Raw genomic sequence first — 24937 nt, forward strand, 5'->3', positions numbered from 1 at the left:
TTTTAAGATTACATATGCACATCTCCATCTTCCAAAGTCCTGATCTTTCAATAGTTGGCCAGCTATTTAATCATACTATAAAATCAAATTGTCTCTGCTCACACTCTTGCAGGGCCAAATGTTTTATTCTGAGGAAAGGCTTTTGGGGACAATTCTCCTTAAAACAAATAGATTATTTTCCTGTAGATTACGGGTATATGTTACACATCTGTCATTACTCCCATTTCTATATTCCTACACTTACCAAGCTTCAGATATACACTTCACAATTGCAGTCACTTTCACCCAGGACTATAGTCATACCCAAGTATGACAGTTTCTGTAGCTTCTCTATTGAAAGTGTTCTCTCCCCCTCACCGTGATTGACTTAGCTGAGATAAGAACTGTTTTTCAATAAATCTTCATGAAAAAATAGACCAAAATGTACAAGCAAGGAAGCAAGCTAAATAAGTTTTAATCTTTATATATTACAGCAAGTGCTATAAACAAAAGCAATTAGAAACGTGGCATTTCATACCATACAACATGAATTGTCCTGTTGTTCTGACAGCAGATGAAGATCAGCAATACATTCAATATGTGTGCGTCAATCCTAAGGTGGCACTTAATCTTAGTTTCAAAAGTCTCAGTTTGAGTTTTCTCATATCTGGTCAACTCTCACTTTCTATTGGGTCTGCTCCCTCTACTCTCGTCAGGTCATTATCTGGTCTGCTCTCTTTTTAGCCAGTTCATTGTCTGACTTTATACAGCTTATTAAGTGTGTGTGTGTGTGTCCCATTTGTTCGGGCTCATAAAACATAGTGAAAAAATAGTGAAAGAAGTCCTTAAGACAATTAATTTCCCACCAACTAAAAGTCATTTTGGAAAAAGAACCTTCTGATAGCTTAAGGAACCAAGACATGTATCATAACTATGAGAGGTTTCCTGGACAAGTACTGAAATCAAAGCCTTTTTATTATTAAGAATTGACCAGCTGGTATTAGGCTGCTTGGGACATTGGCATCAACAGATTGGTACAGGACAAGATAAAGTTTCTGATGCATCCAGGGCAGTGAAAAGGCCACTTCGGCAGCAGGGGAGGTCCTTTCCAGACAATAGACAGGGAAAACAATACAGATGAGAGAAAGCTGCAACCTGACCAGGAGCATGTAGTGCCATCTGATATAAAGCAGACAACCATCAGAATCCTGAAGCATCCAAGTCTGCCCAGGGAATTTCACCAGGATGGAAGACAGGAGGTTGCAAGATCTGTACATGGTCCAAAATAAGAACATATATAAATGTGCATGGTGGACAGGTACTGTGTATGAAACTCAGAGCTTTAATGGCAATGTAAGGCTCTGAGGGGCAGGGAAACTGAGATGTCTGACTGTTTAACAAATAAGGATTTGTTTCTTCCTTGTTTTTAATGCTTCACTATACTTAATTGGATTAAATAGGTCTGAAAATGGCTGAATTAATGAGTTCAGAATATAGATTGACACAATTCCAACTTATTTGAAATAAGACACAGAAACCATTCATATTTCGAGTGTATATTTCAAAGTACAGTAAAAAGAAATATTTGTAGAAGATGAAGTCCAATCCAGCAACAATGATTGAAGTTTATAAATATTATTTGCTCCAGCATTATTTGTAGTCATTTTTATATATTGGAATAATAACGATCTCTGTTTTTAAACTCCCTGTATGCATGTCCAGCATCTGCATTGTTATGTGGAATTCTTCCAAATGGTTCATGGTCATTGAAACAACTGTTAAATACAGAATCCACTGCTTTCTCTGCATCTTCTCGACTCACTTTTCGGACTGCTAAGATAGAACGAAGAGCTCGTTCTCGTACACATTCCTAAAGAAAAAAATAGATTGATATTATTCATTGTTCTGGCCAGTGTGAAACAAACAAGTACAAAAAACTCCTATATTTCCATATGTTTGTTGGTTTAGGCAGATGACTTTTATAGGTCTTTATTATACAGTAAGGCCACCTTTTTTCCATCCTTTCACTCCACACATTCAAACTATCGTACAAAAAACTCCTATATTTCCATATGTTTGTTGGTTTAGGCAGATGACTTTTATAGGTCTTTATTATACAGTAAGGCCACCTTTTTTCCATCCTTTCACTCCACACATTCAAACTATCTTAGCCTACTTCTTCTCAACACACAGTTTGCATCTTCCTAGCCAAATCCCTCATCTCAACTCTGAACATTCCATATACAACAGGAAAATCTGCACAATTTCTAATCAATTTCATCTCAACCACCCAGATGATTTCTGGGGGCACATTTTACTGGCCTGTTAATCAAGGCACTTCTTTGAGACACCCCCCAAAAAAGATGAAAGAAGAAAGGAATTAGCAGGGGCTGCTTCATCATAATAATAAATAGGTCCTGCAGTGCAGTAAAAATCTTTCAAGGATTAATTCACCACGAGCAGTCCAGACAGCAAATGTTATAATGTAACCAAACAACTAAAACATAAATACAATCCACAGGGAGAATTCCTACATAATCATCACCTTAATTGTTCTGATAAGACAATGGACAGTCAGTGTTCACTCTGGAATGTCAATCAAGACACCTGCTGGGAATTCAAAGTATACCACAAAGCAGCAAAGAAGCAATTTAAGGATGATATATTTGAGGACAGGTAAATTACCATGATCAGAAGAAAACATTTTATAAAACAGAGCTATAAGCTATTCTTTTTTACACTTTAAAAACAGCACAATATTTAGCTATTGTCAAACAAACTGACAAAAGAGAAGCTTGTCTTTGTTTCTAAAAATAAAAATAAAGTTATATGCTACACAGTCATCTGGACTGTTGGTATCATGGCAACCTGGGTTTGATTGGCTTGCTGAGTCATGTTCAGCAATTCTGTACTGTATACATTCTACATATAAATGTTTGGATTTTATCCTGTTATTCTGCTTCTTCTGCACCCCAAAGATGTGCATATTAGATAAATAGGTGATATAATCAATATACTGCCTTGGCGTGTGTAACAATGTTTATGGATGCATGTAATGTATACATTTTTTGACAGGTTTCCAGATGTGACAGATTACCTCTATGTTTTTGAATGTGTTTTTGTATTTTGTGGATGGTATTGGTTGGACTTTTCAGAGCCTAAGTGGAGCTCTCTGTTCTTGATCTGTTGTCTCCTAGCTTAGATTGGTTTCAGGTTATGCTTACGCAGTTGTAGTAACAGTTCACTTACATAAAGCAAGGAGTTTGCTTTATAAAGGGGAAGAAATGTTTCTAAGCATTGTATCTTGCGTCCATTGCATTTTATTGAAACTAATCTTTTTTGATTATTAGTTTTTTTTCTACTTATACAGGTGGGGAGTATGCAGTGCACTGATACAGTGCATTGCTGCACCCACCACACGATGAACCACCTCAAGATCTCAAATTAGGACCTGAGCACACCCGTGCAACACGTCTGTGCTAAATATTTAAGCTTATTGCTCTTTTATTTGTTTAATTGTTAAGTCCAGTTTCTGTATTTTTTTTAGTAGGAATAGACTGCCTTATTTTGCTTTCATTCTTATTGGCTTGGTTTAAGCTCATATTCTTGTTCCAGACTAGGAGAAATTTATGATATTGTGCCATAATTATTCACAAATCACTCCTCCTTTGTGTGATAGTTAGGAGTTTTGAATTACTGTTCAAATTATGTTATTGAAAGGTTAACTCTGCCAATGAAACATTGATGGTCTCACGTATATAATAACCTGTAGTATGTTATATAACTTTGATTATTTCTTGTGAAGATTTCAATTTTTTAATATTGCTCACTAATTATTAGACTTCAGTTGTTACTTCATGTAACATTGTAAATTTATTTATTTTGTTTTGTTACTTTTCACATTCAGCACTAAGTCATTGTCTATGTGGAGTTTGCATATTGGACACTAGCCTGTGTGGATTTTTCTCCAGACAATCCAGTTTTGCTTTCCCTTCCCGAAAAACATGCAGGTTAACTGGTGATTCTTAATTGGCACTGTGTGATTGTGTTGCTCCAGTGGTGTACTCCTGCCTGGTCTATACTTAGTTCTTGTCTTGTGCCCTATACTGCAGTGATTATCCACAGCTCTCTGCATGCCACCCAAAGTGGACTAAATGAGTTTGGGAATATTGTTTTACATTGGGCCTAAATAGTGAAAAGATAAATTCTTCTGTAAGTTAATATGACTTGTCTTATTACTGCCTGTTGGGGTAAAATTACAAAGTCAAATGTTTCTTAGAAAAGGCTGGGCATGAATTAAAAGACTAACACACTTCATAAAACTGCGTTTAGCTCACACTTGGGGGCTCTATTTAGTGGAAAACGTACAGGAAAACAGGCTGACCTATAGCAATTTGAAGGTTTCACACTTACATAAAGTGACCTGGGGCCTCATGTATAAACAGTGTGTACGCACAGAAATGTTGCGTACGAACGTTTCCACGCTCAAATCACGATGTATAAAACCTAAACTTGGCGTAAAGCCACGCATATTTCCACGGTAACTCATACCTTGGCGTACGCAATTTCTCCGCTCGGTTTTGCAGACTGGCGGCACCCAGCGTCAAAGCAGTGCTACTGTTCCTATGTGGTCACCCTTTCTTTCTTAGCTCCACATTCCTGACGCGGCTTTATAAATACACTGAAACTAACTGCATATTGTTTATTAGTGTAATGCATCTGATTGTAATTAACCTGCAGCAATATAATGGTCCAGGGAATAGCCATAGTATTCCAAATACCATAACTGCTTTAGCGTTGTAACTCTCACTGCATCTTCTTCTTTCAGCTGCTCCCGTTAGGTGTTGCCACAGCAGATCATCTTTTTCCATATTACTCTCACTGCACCACTCGGAGTATTTATATCACTGTATCTGAGTAGGGAATCAGAGCAGCAGCTGATCGGAAAGAGAATTATCGGTACACAGCATGAAGCAGATGCTGCCTGAGCCAAGGCAAAACGCTTCAGAGACTTCCCTGTACGGACTTCGCGGTTTAGAAAAGTTTCATCCCAAGAACTATAAACGCACTCAATCAGTCCATCAAGTGCTCCTTGTAGAACTGTTTACTTATAAGTACAATCACCTCACTGTAAACTTGCACTACAGTTATAATATTGCACAACCTGCGCCACTATATAAAGCGCGTATTTACATATGATGATGGTATTCATTTTTAAGATGAAATGCAGCAAAATATGTTGATTATATTATACAGATAAAACTTTAACTTCATTTAAATAATCTTGTTAATAATTAAACATGTGAGGACACAGTGCCGCAGCGCTAGCTATTTCATGGATTGTTCCTGCATTGCGTTGTATTCTTGCTGGTGCTGACGCGACACTGGAAGGATAGACGGATACAATAATTAAACATGTACTATGAAGATATTTCAATGTTCCTTAAAAGTTTTGAAGAATCGACGTTTTAAGCTTACAGATGGCTTCACGTCTATATAGCTGATTGTGTGGCGATTGGGTTTTTGAAGAAAGAAAAGTAAGGACAGGAATTGGAGGTTAGTACGTTTGAAAGAGACAGTACTTTTGTAATAAATTATTTCATCGAAGGTTGTGCATGGCGCAGAAAGCCTCTTGCGTGAGACATGAACAAGCACTGCGCCATGTTTAATAACATGCTTTCATTCCTATCATCATGAAAAAGATATCACGTATACATTATTCAGAGAGCTGTAATATCACGAATGTAATGGATTATGTGTCCTGTCGGAGAAAGAGAAAGCCCGTTTAAGAAGCAGGTAGTGATTCACACATGTAGAGCACATAGAAGATCAAATACAGAACAAAGCATTTAATGTGCCACTTTAGTTACAATGGGATTTGAGAAACTAGTAAATTGAACGATTTTAAGATGAAGTTTATGATGTTCTACTTGAATGGCAAAATAAACTACGTGATTAAAGTAGAAATTTCAAGATTAAAGTTGACATTTCCTGTTTTTTTCCCACTGTGTGCCTATTTTTTTTGTCTGTACCCTAATAAGCTTTCATATGACACTCAGACGGTGGGCTACGACTCGCCTTTTCACGGCGACTTTGATATGTGATTTCTTTTTTATTTCGGGCACTGTGCGACTTTGTGAACTTGAGCCTTCGAGTTTCTCAGTAACACTGTCACTCAATCAACTTCCTTTTGTTGATTATACCACTGTTTAAACCAACAAATAGTATGTTTTTCCTTTGCCTCCACTTGGTATTCGCTGAAATTCTTATATTTCCCCCCCGTGCTTTTCCCATTGTCTTTTCACAGAAGGCTGTTTATATTGATTTGCATATTCAAAGAGGCATAATTCTGGGAGGAGTTGGGGCGGGACGTTACTTTTCACGCTGATCGGGATTTATGTAGTGGAAGAATGTGAAAGTTTGCGTACGTACAGATTCCTGCATCTGGATTTTTCTGTGCGTACGCACATTCCCGCTTTTGTGCTTACGCCATGTTATAGTGTGAGTTCCACGCACTGTGTTATACATGAGGCCCCTGGTGAAGACGTGAGCTGTAAGTGTGAAAGGATACTGACATCACAAAATACAATGCACTCTCACTGCAATAATGCAAAACAGACAAATTAAAAAAGTTATAACATTTGAGAAAATAGAAACTGAATAGCAGTACCTGGTGATGCTGTTTTATACCAAATTTAAACCTGCTTATCTCATTCCCAAATGAACAGTCACCACTAAGATTGGCAGCACGAATCTGCAAGTGATAACATCATAATCAGAAATAAATAAATTAATATTTTAAATTGAATATACAAATTTGTTGTGGATCTAGATTTAATCACAGCACAGCTATATACACATTTTGCAAAAATACTGTAAAGTGCAGACAACAAACATATGACAATATGCTGTTACAAATAAACATTCTTGTGAATATTAAACATGAACTTTCCTACCTCTGAACAGGCAAGATGCTTAAAATTATTAAACCAGTCAACATGAGCACGACAATGGTCAAAGGCATGGATCAACTCGTGGGTAACAACTCTGTTCATATGAGCCTGCTGGTGAATGTTATTTTGGCATAAAACAATCTGGGAAAAAAAAAGAAATGTTTTAGCTCCAAGTGTAAGTAAAACATTATTACTGTTACCTTTCATGAAATTGATTTTATTTAGCATATACTTGTAGTACTTAAAAATAATATTGTAAAATCTGAGATCAAATACTTTTACAAGGTTTCAATGTGTTTTGAGTTTTGCGTAAAAATGAAAAGAAGAAAATCAGTTTTGTTGGGTTGTCTGTTAAGAAAGCATGAAGATTATATATATATATATATATATATATACATATACACACACTAGGGGGGCTGCGGCCAGAATATTAGTAAAATCTGTAAATGTACAAAAGAAAAATTATTATTTATTGGAGTCAAAATCACGAAAATCTATAAATATTTAAAAGAAAAATTAATTATTATTTAACAGAGTAAAAATCATGAAATGAGAATAAAATATTTACTCTCTTACCGAATGGAGCATTCCCGTTAAACTGAGGTATAAGAGACTAAATAAATGATCCATTCGTTTTAACAGACATTCTTACAGAAAAAAAAACTGTTTAAAAAGTTTTTTTTAAAAAAATTGCTCATTTAAATAACAGGAAAAATCACATGAAAACTAATGTGGTATGCAATGGGTCTTCATAACTCGACCTGCTAGATATTTTAATTTATAATTTAAAAGCAGAATAAGAATCTGAAAATTTATCAACATCAAATTAAAGTTCGATAATATCTGAAAAGAATGATACCAAACATATATACAGTGGTGTGAAAAACTATTTGCCCCCTTCCTGATTTATTATTCTTTTGCATGTTTGTCACACAAAATGTTTCTGATCATCAAACACATTTAACCATTAGTCAAATATAACACAAGTAAACACAAAATGCAGTTTTTAAATGATGGTGTTTATTATTTAGGGAGAAAAAAAATCCAAACCTACATGGCCCTGTGTGAAAAAGTAATTGCCCCCTTGTTAAAAAATAACCTAACTGTGGTGTATCACACCTGAGTTCAATTTCCGTAGCCACCCCCAGGCCTGATTACTGCCACACCTGTTTCAATCAAGAAATCACTTAAATAGGAGCTGCCTGACACAGAGAAGTAGACCAAAAGCACCTCAAAAGCTAGACATCATGCCAAGATCCAAAGAAATTCAGGAACAAATGAGAACAGAAGTAATTGAGATCTATCAGTCTGGTAAAGGTTATAAAGCCATTTCTAAAGCTTTGGGACTCCAGCTAACCACAGTGAGAGCCATTATCCACAAATGGCAAAAACATGGAACAGTGGTGAACCTTCCCAGGAGTGGCCGGCCGACCAAAATTACCCCAAGAGCGCAGAGACGACTCATCCGAGAGGTCACAAAAGACCCCAGGACAACGTCTAAAGAACTGCAGGCCTCACTTGCCTCAATTAAGGTCAGTGTTCACGACTCCACCATAAGAAAGAGACTGGGCAAAAACGGCCTGCATGGCAGATTTCCAAGACACAAACGACTGTTAAGCAAAAAGAACATTAGGGCTCGTCTCAATTTTGCTAAAAAACATCTCAATGATTGCCAAGACTTTTGGGAAAATACCTTGTGGACTGATGAGACAAAAGTTGAACTTTTTGGAAGGCAAATGTCCCGTTACATCTGGCGTAAAAGGAACACAGCATTTCAGAAAAAGAACATCATACCAACAGTAAAATATGGTGGTGGTAGTGTGATGGTCTGGGGTTGTTTTGCTGCTTCAGGACCTGGAAGGCTTGCTGTGATAGATGGAACCATGAATTCTACTGTCTACCAAAAAATCCTGAAGGAGAATGTCCGGCCATCTGTTCGTCAACTCAAGCTGAAGCGATCTTGGGTGCTGCAACAGGACAATGACCCAAAACACACCAGAAAATCCACCTCTGAATGGCTGAAGAAAAACAAAATGAAGACTTTGGAGTGGCCTAGTCAAAGTCCTGACCTGAATCCAATTGAGATGCTATGGCATGACCTTAAAAAGGCGGTTCATGCTAGAAAACCCTCAAATAAAGCTGAATTACAACAATTTTGCAAAGATGAGTGGGCCAAAATTCCTCCAGAGCGCTGTAAAAGACTCATTGCAAGTTATCGCAAACGTTTGATTGCAGTTATTGCTGCTAAGGGTGGCCCAACCAGTTATTAGGTTCAGGGGGCAATTACTTTTTCACACAGGGCCATGTAGGTTTGGATTTTTTTTTCTCCCTAAATAATAAAAAACACCATTTACAAACTGCATTTTGTGTTTACTTGTGTTATATTTGACTAATGGTTAAATGTGTTTGATGATCAGAAACATTTTGTGTGACAAACATGCAAAAGAATAAGAAATCAGGAAGGGGGCAAATAGTTTTTCACACCACTGTATGTAGGTTTTAAAATAAGCCCGATTTAAAGTGTGACAAAAAATGTCACATTAAATCGTTGCATTATTAGGCTTAGGATTTTATATATATATATATCTGTCCTATTCAAAGGAGTGACATGTCATAGGAGTGACATAACCAACAAATAGTACGAGTGAAACCTCAGATATAAATTTCAAAGGAGTGACAACCATCCAACCAACCATCCAAGGGGTAGGTGAGGCGGCAAAAAACAATCCAGTGGTTCTAGTTTTCATGAATAAAATCTTAATCATTTTAATAATTTTTTTTTTTTTAAATAAAATTTTAATCACAATTTGTCACTCCATCGTTATGTCACTCCAATAAAATGTCACTCCTTTAATATGGTATTTGTGTCACTCCTATGAAGTGTCACTCCTTTGATACAGACCCAGAAATTATTTATATATGTATATATATATATATATATATATATATATATATATATATATATTATATATACAGTATACATGGATTAAAAAAATACTTAAAATCCTCACACATACCACATTAATTTGGCATCCTTGGGTGGGCGTCTTACTATTTTATTATTAACATCAATCACCCAGTTCTTCTTTTCACACCACACACGTTTCCTACAGGAGTTTACCATTTGGGCACTGATGGAATGGCTGTGGAAAATGGGGCTGTGAAATCATTTGTGAATAATAAATTAAAAATCAGTTGTTGCCATTAGCAAAAAATCAATTTAATGGTGTCTCGATTTAAAAACGTATCAAATTTCAAAAACATGAAACTTTCTGAAATAAATCCAGAAGGTAATAAAATAAAATCTGTAATGACAGAAACCTCCAAATAATGATACACAAAGAGACCTTTAAAAGAAAGAATGGGAGACTCCAGGAATTTTGTTTAACACTCCTCTTACTCTCTTATAACTACTGCGCACACACTTCCACCTGTATTCAAAATGTCACCTAAATATCAAAACTTTTTATAATATGATATTAAAATATACCACATTTAACACTTTACATCACTGTAGTATACAAACCTCATTAACCAGTAATAGCTAGGAACATGCCAATGAAAAGCAAAAAAATGAAATACAATACATAAATCTATTTTTCACTTATATAAAGAACATTAATAGGATACCCCTTAGATCAGGGATAAAAGGAACAATTTGATAGTGATGAAGTTCTCTTATTTGAATCAACAGTGGACTGGATACTAGATAACAGCAGGATATATTGTATAAAATAAACCATATTCACACCAGACTGCTCTTGTAAAAGCTCTCCTTAGAGAACCAGCACGTTGCCTCTAAACCTAATGCAGTTATAACTGAGACAACAACAGTCATGCACACTATCCATTAATTGAAAAAAATATATTTTTTGTTTTATGAAAAGGTTGAGAGATTTGAGAATCCTTCTTGCATCACATTATGAATACAAATTCATTTGAAATATATGGCCCTAATACTTATACTTTCTATTTCTGTGCCATAAATTACAGACATCAGATTCATACCTGTAAGTCATATGTAGTATTTGCCCCCCTAAACCCAACAATGCCCACAAATTTTCCTTACGATACCCACAGGGCTATGTGCATCTTCTTACATGTGCCCATATAGAATGCCTTTTATTGTCACTATACACATGTACAATGAGATTAAAAGCAGCTCCTTCAGTGCAGACATATATGTAGAACACAACAAGTAAATAAACAAATGGTGCAAAAAGTTGCAAAAAAAAGTTCTGCAACGCTATATAGTGATGGAAAGAATAATAACTAAATCGAGTTATTGCACATTATTTAAATACTGGAAAGAATAAATAACTATTGCACTATTGGGTTATTGCACATAATTTAAATATTGCACAATAATGATGATCATGTGCAATGAGTAGTGGATGTTGGACACTGAGAGTAATGATATTATACAGTATACAGATATTACACAGTTATTATCAGTGCCATTTAGATATTGGATATTGCACAGTTGATGGATAGAAGGAAGTACCGATGACCATGCATGTATTTTTACTGTTCCAGAACTGAAAAAATTAAAAAATAATCCAAAACACATCTGGCTCTAAGAATTTGGATAAGGGAATGGGAACCTGTACAGACACATATAACTAAATACCATACCATAATATCACAATATATTTAAAATTATATGTGCACTGGAGGAAAGGGTATTAACATTTATTAGAATTTGTAAATATATAAAAAGAACACATTTTACCTGAGATGTTGTTGCATCAAATCCACCACTCACAATTCCATCACAGTCCTCACAGGAAAAATGGCGGTCTAAATAAGCAGCACTTGAACAAAGTAAAAAAAAAAAAAAAGTTAATAGATTAATAAAACTGAAGATTGCATGATAGTTAAATAACCTTTAGTATATTTAATCAGAAACAGAATACTTGTGTTTATTGACAATTTCCTTGACTTTGTATAAAAGCAAAATTCACAAATAGTAAGGCAATGCTGATGACTTAATTCAAGGGGCTTAACTTTAGGCTGACTGAATCTACCTAAAAAGTACTGTGTTATCTTTAACACAGATGTTAACCTTATCATGTTTCCATGTGTTCTAAAGGCTGCTTAGAAATATTTGAAAATTACAGGTAACAAGATGGAATGTTGTAATGCTAAAAGTAGTTCTTCCAATATGTATATAATGACAATGTTATTAAAAAAAAAAAAAAGCACACACTTTTTTTTTTTTGGACATATTACTTTTTCTAAGGAGGGAATTAAAATATATATATATATATATATATATATATATATATATATATATATATATATTTTACAATGTTTCAATAGTTCACAAATATATAATAAGGCTTACATACTGTAATGGTTTCCTATAATGTGCAAAATAATTTATGTCTGCTAAACAACAGTTGCAAAAAAGTATCGAAAGATTTGCATTAAATTTTAAAAAAACATTTATACACCATAAGAATTTTTTCTAATTTAAATTTCTAATGTTTTTAGTATTAAAAACAAAATATATTACTTTTTAAATACTTATATAATCAACATGTTCAATATCAAAAATAATGTTGCTAACTTTCCTGTTTTCACTGTAGAGTTAACTTTGACAAATGTTTATTTCAGCTATAAATTTTAGATTTATAATCGATATTTAAGGAGAGCAAATAGTATGCAGACAGTTCAATATACAGTTAGTATATGAGAAAATATTCAAAGTAAAAGGGTTTCTTTATGTTAAACATGATTATCTTATTATGGATTACAAGTGGATTAACATTAAAAAAAACAAATGACCCTGATAAGATTGGCTAGTCAGCCTAGCATACTGTCAAATATATGCTGGCTATGCAGATATTGCTGTTGGGCAATGCTGTTAATAATGTTCACATGAATTTCCCATTGGGATTAATAAAGTATCTATCTATCTATCTATCTATCTATCTATCTATCTATCTATCTATCTATCTATCTATCTATCTAAAGGATAGTGACTACTAGCCATTAATGCCGAATTTAGATTTGTATTTGGTTTCAGGAACATGAATGAATGGATTTTTCTCCACAAGTTCAACAACACTAACAAATGACACACCATCAGACAGGTAGGTCTCACAGAGTGGGGTGGCATTACCTGTTATAGGTAGTTGAAATGGCTGCTTCACAAGGGCAGTCTGAACATGTAATGAATGATAGGTCCATTGTACAATTTTTTTTTGTTGCAGTCATACCTAATGCCATTTTCCAACAGGGAAATGCTCTGCACACAAGGCTGTCATCTAATGGAATCACCTCTATAATAGTCACTCCCTGGGCAGCTGTTTCCCCAAACCTGATCCAGATACAGCATTCATGGATCATCAACTACAGTCCATGCCACTGTGTTTGTTAGTGGGGAGACCTCATATTATTTAATTGAATTAGCAGCACGACACATTTCAGTGCATATATGATTCCTTGCAGTGATCCACAACCATGTGTATCATCATACTAGGGAAGACATGTAGTTTAGTTCTAGAATAATACATACTTCCAGCGTTAAGAGTTTTGCAATCATTCTATATACACCTGTCACATGTTCTGTACAATGCTATTAATTTTTTTTTTTTTTGTTCTTTATTTCCCCTTATACAATTTCTTGTATTAGGAATTTGTTAGTTTTCGCATACCCCTTGGAGTCAGAGCGCAGGGTCAGCCATTGTACAGCACCCCTGGTGCAATTACAGGTTAAGGGTCTTGCTCAAGGGCCCAACAGAGTAGGATATCTTTTGGCAGTGACGGGGATTCGAACCGACAACCTTCGGGATACCAGCGCAGATCCTTAGCCTCAGAGCTACCACTCCGCCCTAATTTGTATTAGACTTGAGCTTTTTGGCTCAATAATTTGCTACCCCACTAATTTTTATTATCTTTATGTTATTTTTGTTTTATTGTTTTACTATTATTTACTTTTAATTTAAATACAACAAAATGCCCATACCTTTTTTAATTAATGAAAATTAATATTGTGGAAAAATATTTTTTTAAATATCTAGACAACATTTTTCTCTTATTTTCACATGTCCATATTTTACAAGCATAGTCTGGGCATATTCTCCCAGTTCACGTCTCCATTTGGCACAGTTATGGATTGAGGCTGTTGCTCTAAGAACTTTTTTGTGAAAAAAAAAACCAAATACATAAATAAATAACCAGCAACTAGCAACGCAACCTTTGCACAAGCGTGATTCTGCAATGGTATTCCAGTGAACACTACTGGAAGTCTTTATCGCAAGCAATTATTACAGGGTACAAAATAACCTTTGGCTAGTACTTCATCAAATCTGCTTTATCCAATTCAGGGCAAGCTTTTTCCAACAACAGCAGGCACAAGGTAAGCACTAAACCAGGACAGGGTAACAGTCCATCACAGACACACTAACACACAAAACATCTAGACCTTGTCATAATTGGGCCATTTTATAGGTATTATTAAAACTACTTGGGAGTACCCAGAAAAATCCCATGCAATCACTGTCAATAAAGAGCATATAAACTCCAAATAAAAGATAAGCTGACTTGCCCAGTCCTAGTATCTAGGAATTCTAAGACAATAGTGCTTAACACTGTGCTTCTACTTTTGCACTAAATACAGGAGAATCCTGTTGTAACAAAATTTATGGGACCATAAAAATATTTTGTTATAATGGAAATGTTGTTAAAAGAATATGGGGAAAATAAGTATACTATTGTGACCAGTGTCACCTGTGATTCGCCATCTCTAATGGCAGTGGCACAAGGACAACTCTGTATCTGCTCTGTTGCATCTGGTAACCAGTAAACCGAGAGCAAAGTAAGTGGTTGTTCTCTGCATGATCAGGGATACCGTGCAATATGTTTGTCACACAATGTTTAGAACATTTAAAAATGGGCTTTGACCTGCTCTTCCTTGCACTCTCCAGGTCTGCCACAGCGGTGATTCTGAGCTGCTTGTATTCTTCTAATCTGAAGATGGGAACTAAAGTAGGATGATTGTCCCTGTGTCATGGCTCTAATCTCGTGTGCTCGAGTACTGAAGTAACAGCACCTGTTTTGAATGAAGTCTTGAGACTATACCTGCCTTCTCTATACATTAATAAAGTACCTGTATTTTTAACAAAATCTGTTTAACATGATGTTGTATGAACTATTGTCCAGACCAACAAAAAGTATTAATTATTCTGAAAATGTCATTACTTCGGTATTTGCTATAAACAGGAGTTGACCTGTATATGAAAAATATATGTGCAGGTTCTACAATCGACCGGTTTTATACCTAAACTTTGTATAATTTAGTTTTCAGTAAAGTCATGAATATAAACAGAAGGCCACAAGTAGATATGCATGCTGATAATGCTATGTTAGCAATAATGTGTGTGGTATATATGAGCTGTACTGGGAGCTTTATCCTTTCAGTAAGTTTTTTTTTTCCATTTCAATAGCAAGTCATTTTACTTTAAAACTATCTAATTAACTGATTATCACAATATAATGTACATTACTAAAAGGGAAATTTAATATATATTACATACCATCCTGAATGTTTCATTGCACCAAGAAGCAGTTTTGCATATGGACCTTAAAACATATAGAAATCACAGTTAATCGACATATGTAACAGTTTATCCACTAAAGGTTTCAGATTTGAAAATATTTTTTCCAAAACAAAATAATTTATCATTTAGAAGGTTAGTGATTTAAATATAATTAAATAAACAAATAGCTGTTTTAATAACATGTTTCTCATCATTCTGGTAATTTTTAATTAACTAATCTTTAGTTACATTTTTAGAACATATATATTTTGTTAATTAAAATTACAACATGATGGAAGTAGGAAAAAAGAAAAACTACATTATTAACAGAAAACACTAAAATTCAAATAAACTTTTTGCCCTTCCCATAGAGTACACACAACATGCTGTTCAGCATGAAACTTCACGGAGATTACTGCTTCCATGTAGTGCATGGTGCAGTGCATAAGGAAGGCGGCTATGAAGAGTGACAAGATGTGATTCTCCATCTTCAATGATAACTCTCCAAAGTCTGTGAACATACTTATAAGATGACACAACTACCTGTGGACATCCAATCAACACAATTAATTGGCTGAACCCTACCCACAATAGTTCCTGGTGGAGCGAAAATTACAGACCATGGAAATGGAGCTAAAAAAGTACCAGGAACTACCTACCAGGTTCTACAAATGGCCCAAGTTCCTGCTATGGTAATGCTACAAAATTTTCAGAGTTTCTAAAAAGCCCTTGGTTCCTGGCTGGGGTAGATCCTACACCAGTAGTACCATTGGGTTTAAGACATGAATCAGTCCTGGTCCGACACACTCCATCACAGAACCCACTTACAAAAGGTTAATACAGACTCTCCATTTAACCTAATGTAAATTTTGCAGAAGTGGATGGAATATATTTGCAGACAATGAGCTATCATGCAATTTTACACCATCAATAATTGAGTATATAATTTGAATCTATGATGCTGGATCTGTGAGACAGAAGTATATACACTCACTGGGAACATTATTAGGAACACCTGTACACCTGCTTATCCATGAAATTATGAAATCAGTCAATCATGTGGTAGCAGCACATTGCATAAAATCATGCAGGTACAGGCCAGGAACTGTTCACATCAAACAAATGAATGGGGAAAAAATTTGATTTCAGTTATTTTGGCCATGGTAAGGAGTGTTTGTACCAGATGGATTGGTTTGAGTATTTCAGTAACTCATAATTTCCAGGGATTGTCATGCAAAATAGTCTCTGGAGTTTATTCACAAAAGTGTGAGATGAAAATCCAGTGTGTGTCACGTCTATGAACAGAATCACCTTTCTGATGAGAGAGTTCAGAGGAGAATGGCCACACTTGTTTGAGCTGACATAAAGCCAACAGTAACTTAGATAACCACTTTCTACAACTGAGGAAAGAGCAGAATGCTTTACATGCCGAACCCTGAAACAGATGTCCTACAACAGCAGAAGATCATGTTGGGTTCCACTCCTCTCAGTCAACAATAGAAAGCTGAGGCTGCATTGAGCACAGGCTCACCAAAAATGGTCAGTTGAAGACTGGAAAAATGTACTCTGGTCTGATGAATCTCAATTTCTGCTGAGATACACACATGGTAGGGTTAGAATTTGCTGCCAACAGCATGAATCCATGCACCCATTCTGACAAGTGTCAGCAGTCCAGGCTGGTGGAGCTGGTTTAATGGTGTGGGGGAATGTTTTCTTGGCATACTTGGGGCCAGTTAATACCAATCAATCACTGCTTGAATGCCACAAATGATTTGAGTACTGTTGCCGACCATGTACATCCCTTCATGGCCACAATTCACCCATCTTCTAATGGCTACTTCCAGCATGATAATACACCATGTCACAAAGCAAAAAATCTCAAAATGGTTTCAAGAGCACAACAACAAATTCAATGTTCTTCAGTGGCATTTCAAGTTCCAGATATGAATCCAACTGAACGGGAGATTCACAGCATGAATGTGCAGCAGATGAATCTGCAGAATATGTGTGATGCAATCACACAGGCATAGACCAGAATCTTAAAGAAATGTTTTGAGAGCAAAACGATGCCCCTACCTGGTATTAGTATAGTGTTCCTAAAAATGAGCTCAGTGAGATTACATTGTAAGTATATATACAGTGGCATGAAAAAGTTTAGGTACTCTTGCTTAAAATGTCTGTTACTGTGAATAGTCAAGTGAGCAGATGATGCACAGATCACCATTTGCATGCCACTGTATACTCTGTGCGTATTTATAAATACCTATACACACACGCAGGCACAGAGGTATTCCAAGAACTCGAAAATACGTTTTGGGTCCCATTGTGAGGCCAAGGAGGAGAGTGCGTATTAGTTTTAATTATATAATCCTTTTTAGTGGATTGGATTGGGATGTTTGGTGATGGGCAAGTGGAGGGCAGGAGATGATGCAGAGTATAAAAGGAATTACCCGGGGAAGGAATAATTCGGATTGGGGTGTGAATGAGTGAGTGGATCGCCGAATCAGGGAAAAGGTTGACTGCGAATTCTGAGTTGGGCAACACCGGACTTTTCACTAGTTTGTGGAGAGCAGGACGGAGGACAGGAGACGCCGTGGCCGATTGTTACGCTCTTTGCGGCTGAGAAAGCACAGCAGGCGCAAGAGAGAGAAAGCTGCGTAGTTCCACAGTTCTTTAAATATTTTTTTTACAAAATAAAACGTATAACACTTTCTAATGTATGGCAGTGAATAATTATTACATATTTTATGCATGTATGTCTTACAGTACGTTTTTAATTTTTCTTTACGTTGTCCAGCCTCCCCGAATCGTCTGCCGATTTCCGCAGTAAATTGCAAAACTCCCAAAATGAATTTCCATTTAATCATAACATCGCAAATTGCAAGAGCAAATAATGACACACTGAGTAACAGTTTCACCGTGTGTTCAAAATGCTAGTGAAGAACCACCACCACGCTAACCACTAGCGAAAAATCGCACGGGTAATAACAAATATTCAAATGTTTCATTGTGGTAGTCTGTCCATGTATCCATACGGTGAATAAACTTGATCGATATGGAGAATCACAAGTGAACCCATCCCAACCGAATCAGTCGCAAAGCTAGAACCCACTTGCGCACCAGTGGATTCTTATTAAAGCTCACACATCCCGCTTTCTCAGCACGGCTAAGTCAAGTGTTGCCAAGTCATCTTGGCACACTTGCATTAAAATATGTGCTTACTCAACTGAAGAAACTACGTGCCATTAAAAGTTTAGCGCAATACATTTTCAAATCAGTTACAACTCTGTCACTCCTTGATTGGCCTGAGCATTATTATAAATCACAAAAACTTAATCATACACGGTTTACATCATAACTCTCTTATGTAAATATCGTTATAACTACATCAGTTATAAAATATAATTATGAACATTTGGCAGAAACATACACAGTATCAATTTGAAAAATCACTTACTTGTGTCCAGTGCAATTCGCAGCATGACCTGACATTTATGTTTAAAAGTGAACAGACTTGTACCTAATGCGCTTCTTTTAGATGTTCCGTTATGCCTATCTGGAAATAATTGATAGCCATAGTCCTCATCTTTTTCATTTTTTTGTTCCATACTAAATGCAATACGCTGCTTTTCAATTGAACAACATGCGCCACAGTTGACAGCCTCAGAAGCGGAGGTCACGATCAGCGAGTCACGCTCAACGTCAAAGGGAAAAGGTCGAGCTTCCGGTTATTTGTTAACCCTTTCAAAGACGGGAGAAAGAAATGCTCTCCTTTTTGAATAAATCGTGGCCATAAAAGCGGAATATATTTATAAAAAAAAAGTTACATTGATTAGTGTGCTTTATCGTGGAGCCATTCGAGTACCCTGCAGACACTGTGCGTAGGTAATATTGTTTTTACGCGTGCTTGTTTATAGTGTTGGGAGTTTGAGGTTTCCAAGGAAATATGTAGTTCGTTAGAGCGCGATGAATGATGGGAATTAGTGTGATGGCGCTGCTCATGAACTGCAAACCTGTATTGTCGAAGTATTAACGCGTGGAATTAAAGGTCCTTATATATTTATTTAAACGTTTTTCTGATTTCAGTTCTGGTTCCTCGGTGCCAAGTAAGTAAAATGAAGCGTGTGATATTTTTCTGTTTTGTTTTCAACTGTAAAATGCTTAAAGTACGACTCATTTTGCCTTGCTAGGTTACTTGCAGCGTTCGCTTCTTGCTGATGGGGATTTCGTTTATCTGAGGGAGTTGATGTAAAAAAAGTACTTGCAAGAATGTATCCGAAATGGATCGTGTGTACGTTCTTCTAGTTTTGCTACAATACTGTTAAACCGACATCCATTTTCCCACTAAAAATGCCATTTACCAGCTGTTTTTTATCCTTAATTCCTGGAAAACGTAAAGAAACATGAACTTGTTTGCATCATAGCAGCGGCTTATAATGTTTCTTTTAACAGTATACATCATTCACACCCAAATAAAAGAACGATTTTTATTTTTTGTAATCGTGTTGAGACAATGTTTCTTGTTAAGAGATATAGTTTGGATTTCAATAACTGAACAATTGGAAAATGTGCATTTTTTTTAGTAACCTAAACGAAGTAAAGTAATTGTCAAATGTGTCTTACAATCCCCTGAACAGTGTTAGATCTTTGACCTTTCTAATACACTGTTTTTCCAAATGTATTATTTGTGAAGAATGTAGTTAGGTGAACGAGTGGGGATATTGAAATGTATGGTTTAAAAGGGATAAAAGCTCTGTCTATTCACTATAAAACATCTTGGATCAAGTTCAAAGTTGTGGAAGGCCAGATACAAATCTAGAGCACAAGTCCACAATCAAACCTGGTTGGGAGGCCACTATACTTCCATATAGCAACTAAATAGTTAGTCGCCAGTTAACCAAACACACGTGTTTGGAATATGGCAAAGTCAAATGAAAAACAACACATGGATATAGAGAGGACATGCACACTCCTTTTAGATAATGCCCTGGTCAGGGATCAAACCAAGAGATCTTAGTTGTAAGATGGCATCAATAACTGCTGTGCTTTTTTATGATTGTATAGAATAAAAGTACAGTATAATCTTGCGCTGCCAAGAACAGCCACCTGTAACAGCAGCTCCGTGTTTGTCTTCATTGTTGTTTGTTATTGATTACTACTTTTTTTAAACGGATAACTGAAAATGTGTGGATGGACTCTCACTTATTTACATGCAACCATTGGACCTGCACCTTTCGCCTACTAGAGCATCGGCTCTAATTGCTGGGCTGTAAGCAGAGCTACTGCGTAGATAAGGGGTCAAAGAGAGGAGGATCCTGACTTTGCAACAAGAGAAGAAGGTACAGACCCTACCTGCCTTCGATTATGATGGACAACATAAGATGACTGGAAATAAAATGGATGAGCTGTTAACACTGATCAGTAGCCAAGGGGAAAACAAACTCTGCAGTGTCATGTGCTTCACTTAGACATGGCTTGCAGCTGAAACAGCAGGCTCTGTGGTTGCACTGCATTGATTTAAAATTGTGAGGGTGGGTAGAAGCAGGATGGAAAGCGACAAGCAGATGGAAGGCAGGCTTTTTTTTTTTTTTTTTTTGTGGATGAAAAATATTGTAACCTTGGATACATTATAATCAAAGCACCTGGATATTGAGCTGCTCTTAATAGGCTTACAACTTTATTATATTCCAAGAGATTTCCATGCCATTGTGCTGGCAGTTTACACTCTCCCATCGGCAGACGCAGGAATTACAGCAGACACAATATATTCTGCAATAAGCAAACTCGCTAATGACCATCCCAGCCCTTTCATCACAAATTTTTGGGGACTTTAACCATGTTTCACTTTCCTTCACTCTCACTGTTTTTTACCTCACCAATGTGGAATGTATAACAGGAGAAAAAAGGACCCTGGACTTGTTTTATGCCAGTGTTAAAAAGGCGTATAACTCTGTTGCTTTGCTGCCTTTAGGCTGATCAGACGATAATTTACCATGGCTCATACCTGCATATAAACTCATTGTCCAGAGATTGCCAGCCACCACCAGGACTGTGCAGGAATGGATAGCGGAAACTACAGAGCTATCCTTGTGCTGCTGCCATTAGAGATGGCGAATCACCAGTGACACCGGTCACGATAGTATACTTATTTTCCCCATATTCTTATTTAAACAACATTTCCATTAATATCAAAAAACTTTTATGGTCCCATAAATTTTGTTACAACAGGATTCTCATGTATTTAGTACAAAAATAGAAGCACAGTTGTAAGCACTATTGACTTAGAATTCCTAGATACAGTAGTAGGACTGGGCTAGCCAGCTCATCTTTTATTTGGAGTTTACATGCTCTTTATGGACAAGTGATTGCATAGGTACTCCCAAGTACATGTTAGTTTTAATACCTGGGAGTTTGCATGAACAACAAACTATTGCTCAGAGAACACAGTTACGTTGTACAAAAAGGGCCAGAGCAGACTGTACTTGTTAAGGAGACTCCAGTCTTTTGATGTGTGCAGCAAGCTGCTGGAAATGTTCTACCAGTCCATAATAGCTAGTGTGGTGTTCTACGCTGCAGTCTCATGTGGAAGCAACCTGAGTTCAAAAGAAGAAGCACAATGCCTGAACGAACTTATTAGGAAAGCATGCTCCATCACAGGGTGAAGCTTTGTGAAAAAGAGGATGATGGCAAAATTGGATGCCGTCATGAACAATCATTCCATCCCCTCTAGGAGGAGATCTCTTGGAGTACTTTTAGCCACAGGCTTATTGCACCACGGTTTTCTAAGAAGTGCCTCTGGAGGTCTTTTCTGCCCACAGCTATCCAACAGTTCAATGCTTACAGCCAATGTACTTGTTTATTTTTATTTATTTACTTATTGATTTGATTGGCTGTATAATCTGTCCTATGAGTCTGTATCCTTGTGTTTTATGTTTCTGCTGCTGCATGTACCTGAATTTTTCTCCATGGGTTTAATAAAGTTTACCTAATCGAATATAATAGCTGCTAGTGGAGGTTATTACATTCTAATTCCTTGTTACTAACACCCCTAAAACATCTTAAATAGTCTATTGTAAATACTGCTGTACTGCTAATACAGTAATCCCTCGCTATATTGCGCTTCGCCTTTCGCGGCTTCACTCCATCGCGGATTTTATATGTAAGCATATTTAAATATATATCGCGGATTTTTTGCTGGTTCGGGATTTCTGCGGACAATGGGTCTTTTAATTTCTGGTACATGCATCCTCAGTTGGTTTGCCCAGTTGATTTCATACAAGGGACGCTATTGGCAGATAGCTGAGAGGCTACCAGCTTACTTTTCTCTCTGTCTTGCGCTGACTTTCTCTGATCCTGACGTAGGGGGGCTGTTCGCACACCTAGACGATACGGACGCTCGTCTAAAAATGCTGAAAGATTATCTTCACTTTGCTATCTTTTGTGCAGCTGCTTCCTGAAACGACATGCTGCACGGTGCTTCGCATACTTAAAAGCTCGAAGGGCACGTATTGATTTTTGATTGAAAAACAAACTCTGTCTCTGTCTCTCTCTCTCTCCCTGCTCCTGACGGAGGGGGTGTGAGCTGCCGCCTTCAACAGCTTTGTGCCGCGGTGCTTCGCATACTTAAAAGCCAAACAGCCCTATTGATTTGTTTGCTTTTCTCTATCTCTGTGACATGATCTGCTCCTGACGCACACTCCTTTGAAGAGGAAGATATGTTTGCATTCTTTTAATTGTGAGACGGAACTGTCATCTCTGTCTTGTCATGGAGCACAGTTTAAACTTTTGAAAAAGAGACAAATGTTTGTTTGCAGTGTTTGAATAACATTCCTGTCTCTCTACAACCTCCTGTGTTTCTGCGCAAATCTGTGACCCAAGCATGACAATATAAAAATAACCATATAAACGTATGGTTTCTACTTCGCGGATTTTCTTATTTCGTGGGTGGCTCAGGAACGCAACCCCCGCGATGGAGGAGGGATTACTGTAAATCTACTATTCCTCTCTTCATTGTATTACTGAAACATTACATATACCTGGCTGAAAGACTTTAGGTGTTGCCTACCTCACAAACTCTAGATGTACAGCTTATGGAATTTAGAAATGCATTATAAACAGTGTGAATTATTTACTTTTGTTTTCTTATGATATTCTGAGTTGGACAAATGGGTTCAAATATTTTGTTACCCCATGTAGTTTGTAGTGCTTAGCAAGAAATTTTTTATCTCCTGTTCTCATGCAGAATGAGGGAAAACAGTTTATAATATAATAAAACCTTATGGTGACACATTCTGACCTATAGGAAATGGTATGGAAAAAATTCCATGAAAGAAATGAAAAAACATAATTAACTTGTCTGTTATCCATTCGCGTTCTCAAAATGTGCAAAACTCAGGCATGTTTTGCTTAAATATTAATACAGTAATCCCTCGCTACTTCGCGGTTCACTTTTTTCGCGGATTCACCACTTCGCGGGTTTTTAAATACAAGTGATTGCCCGCCTATCGCGGAAGTTATGTTCCAGACCCATCAGCAACAGGAGAAAATCCGCGATATAGAAAGACCATATAAATAAACATTTTTATAGTTTAAGCCTTAAAATACCCATCCCACATGCTTTAAACACATGTAAACTTATAAAACACACTTTGTTAACACATATGATATGTGGATGTCGGGCTAAGGATATGAGTAACATCTCACTATTATAAAACATTTTAACTTCACGCAAGACAAGACAGTGAGAAAGGAAAATATGTGATGTACAGGCTTTTAAATTATTGACACGCAGAGCGACAAGCAGCACAAAGCCAGCACAAAGTCCACTTCTCCTTAGCGTTCATTCAGCTTCCCACCCCCTTGACAATGCGAAGTGGCAGGAGCGTAGTGCGCCTCCGGGGAGGGGGGGTTTGAGCGAACGTGCATTCAGCCCTCACACCCCCCCACTCCTCCTCCTTCCGAACGAGCAGAGCGACAAGCAGGAATTTTGGCAGAAGCAGCACAAAGTCCATTTCTGCTCTGCTCAGAGTTCAGCTGCCCCCCTTCACAAAGCAAGTGCAGACACATCCACGTCTGATCGCTGCGTTAAGTGTGCAGTGTTGGTCTGCGGTGTTTAAGAATGCAGAAAGTGTTTAGGAGCATAGGAAGTGTTTATAAGAGCGTGGGAAAGGTTAACAAGAGAGTGAGAAAGGTTTATAAGAGTATGGGAAGGGTTTATAAAGCCTTAAAATATGTATAAATAATAAAATAAATATATGTCGCTACTTCGCGGATTTTCACCTATCACGGGGGGCTCTGGAACGTAACCCCCGTGATAGGTGAGGGATTACTGTATTTCCAATTAATACTTACAATTTTGTAATTTTTTTTCTCTCATTCTGTATGAAAGCATAACATTACATTTTTTTTCTCACTCAGCACTACAAACTACATGGGGGGGTGGGTGGGTGGGTGGGTAAG

At 36.8% G+C, this 24937-nt stretch overlaps 2 protein-coding genes across 4 annotated transcripts in view; one reads left to right on the forward strand and one right to left on the reverse strand.

Moving 5' to 3' along the window:
* Positions 1 to 1519: 1519 nt before the first annotated feature.
* On the reverse strand, positions 1520 to 19200 carry atp23 (ATP23 metallopeptidase and ATP synthase assembly factor homolog). Of its 2 annotated transcripts, XM_028810587.2 has the most exons (6): positions 18936 to 19200; positions 15476 to 15521; positions 11665 to 11746; positions 6936 to 7073; positions 6650 to 6733; positions 1520 to 1849 (listed from the first exon to the last, which is right to left on the reverse strand). In XM_028810587.2, the coding sequence occupies exons 1-6, from the start codon at positions 19084 to 19086 to the stop codon at positions 1646 to 1648; spliced, it is 705 nt and encodes a 234-aa protein (XP_028666420.1). In that variant the 5' UTR covers positions 19087 to 19200; the 3' UTR covers positions 1520 to 1645. The 2 variants fall into 2 exon arrangements, with proteins under 2 accessions (XP_028666420.1, XP_051784654.1); XM_051928694.1 differs by lacking the exon at positions 15476 to 15521 and having other exon boundaries at positions 18936 to 19119.
* Positions 19201 to 19434: 234 nt separating this feature from the next.
* rpap3 (RNA polymerase II associated protein 3) overlaps positions 19435 to 24937 on the forward strand; it is a 114582-nt gene continuing 109079 nt past the window's right edge. The window contains exon 1 of one of the 2 annotated variants that reach the window (XM_051928688.1): positions 19435 to 19584. The gene's annotated coding sequence lies outside the window, so the exon portion shown is untranslated. Of the gene's footprint in view, positions 19585 to 20793; positions 20818 to 24937 lie in introns of those variants that run through there. The other variant, XM_051928689.1, reaches the window with a different exon arrangement.

This window comes from Erpetoichthys calabaricus, chromosome 1 (genome assembly GCF_900747795.2).
Source record: "Erpetoichthys calabaricus chromosome 1, fErpCal1.3, whole genome shotgun sequence".
Taxonomy (NCBI): domain Eukaryota; kingdom Metazoa; phylum Chordata; class Cladistia; order Polypteriformes; family Polypteridae; genus Erpetoichthys; species Erpetoichthys calabaricus.

What these genes read in the sequence shown, in the direction of transcription:
- atp23 (XM_028810587.2), bottom strand. Translation starts at nt 19,086, where the DNA reads ATGGAACAAAAAAATGAAAAAGATGAGGACTATGGCTATCAATTATTT. An exon ending in AGCATCTTGCCTGTTCAGAG is followed by an intron (nt 6,734 to 6,935) that starts GTAGGAAAGTTC and finishes TATCACTTGCAG; the next exon opens with ATTCGTGCTGCCAATCTTAG. An exon ending in GTATAAAACAGCATCACCAG is followed by an intron (nt 1,850 to 6,649) that starts GTACTGCTATTC and finishes TTTTTTCTTTAG; the next exon opens with GAATGTGTACGAGAACGAGC.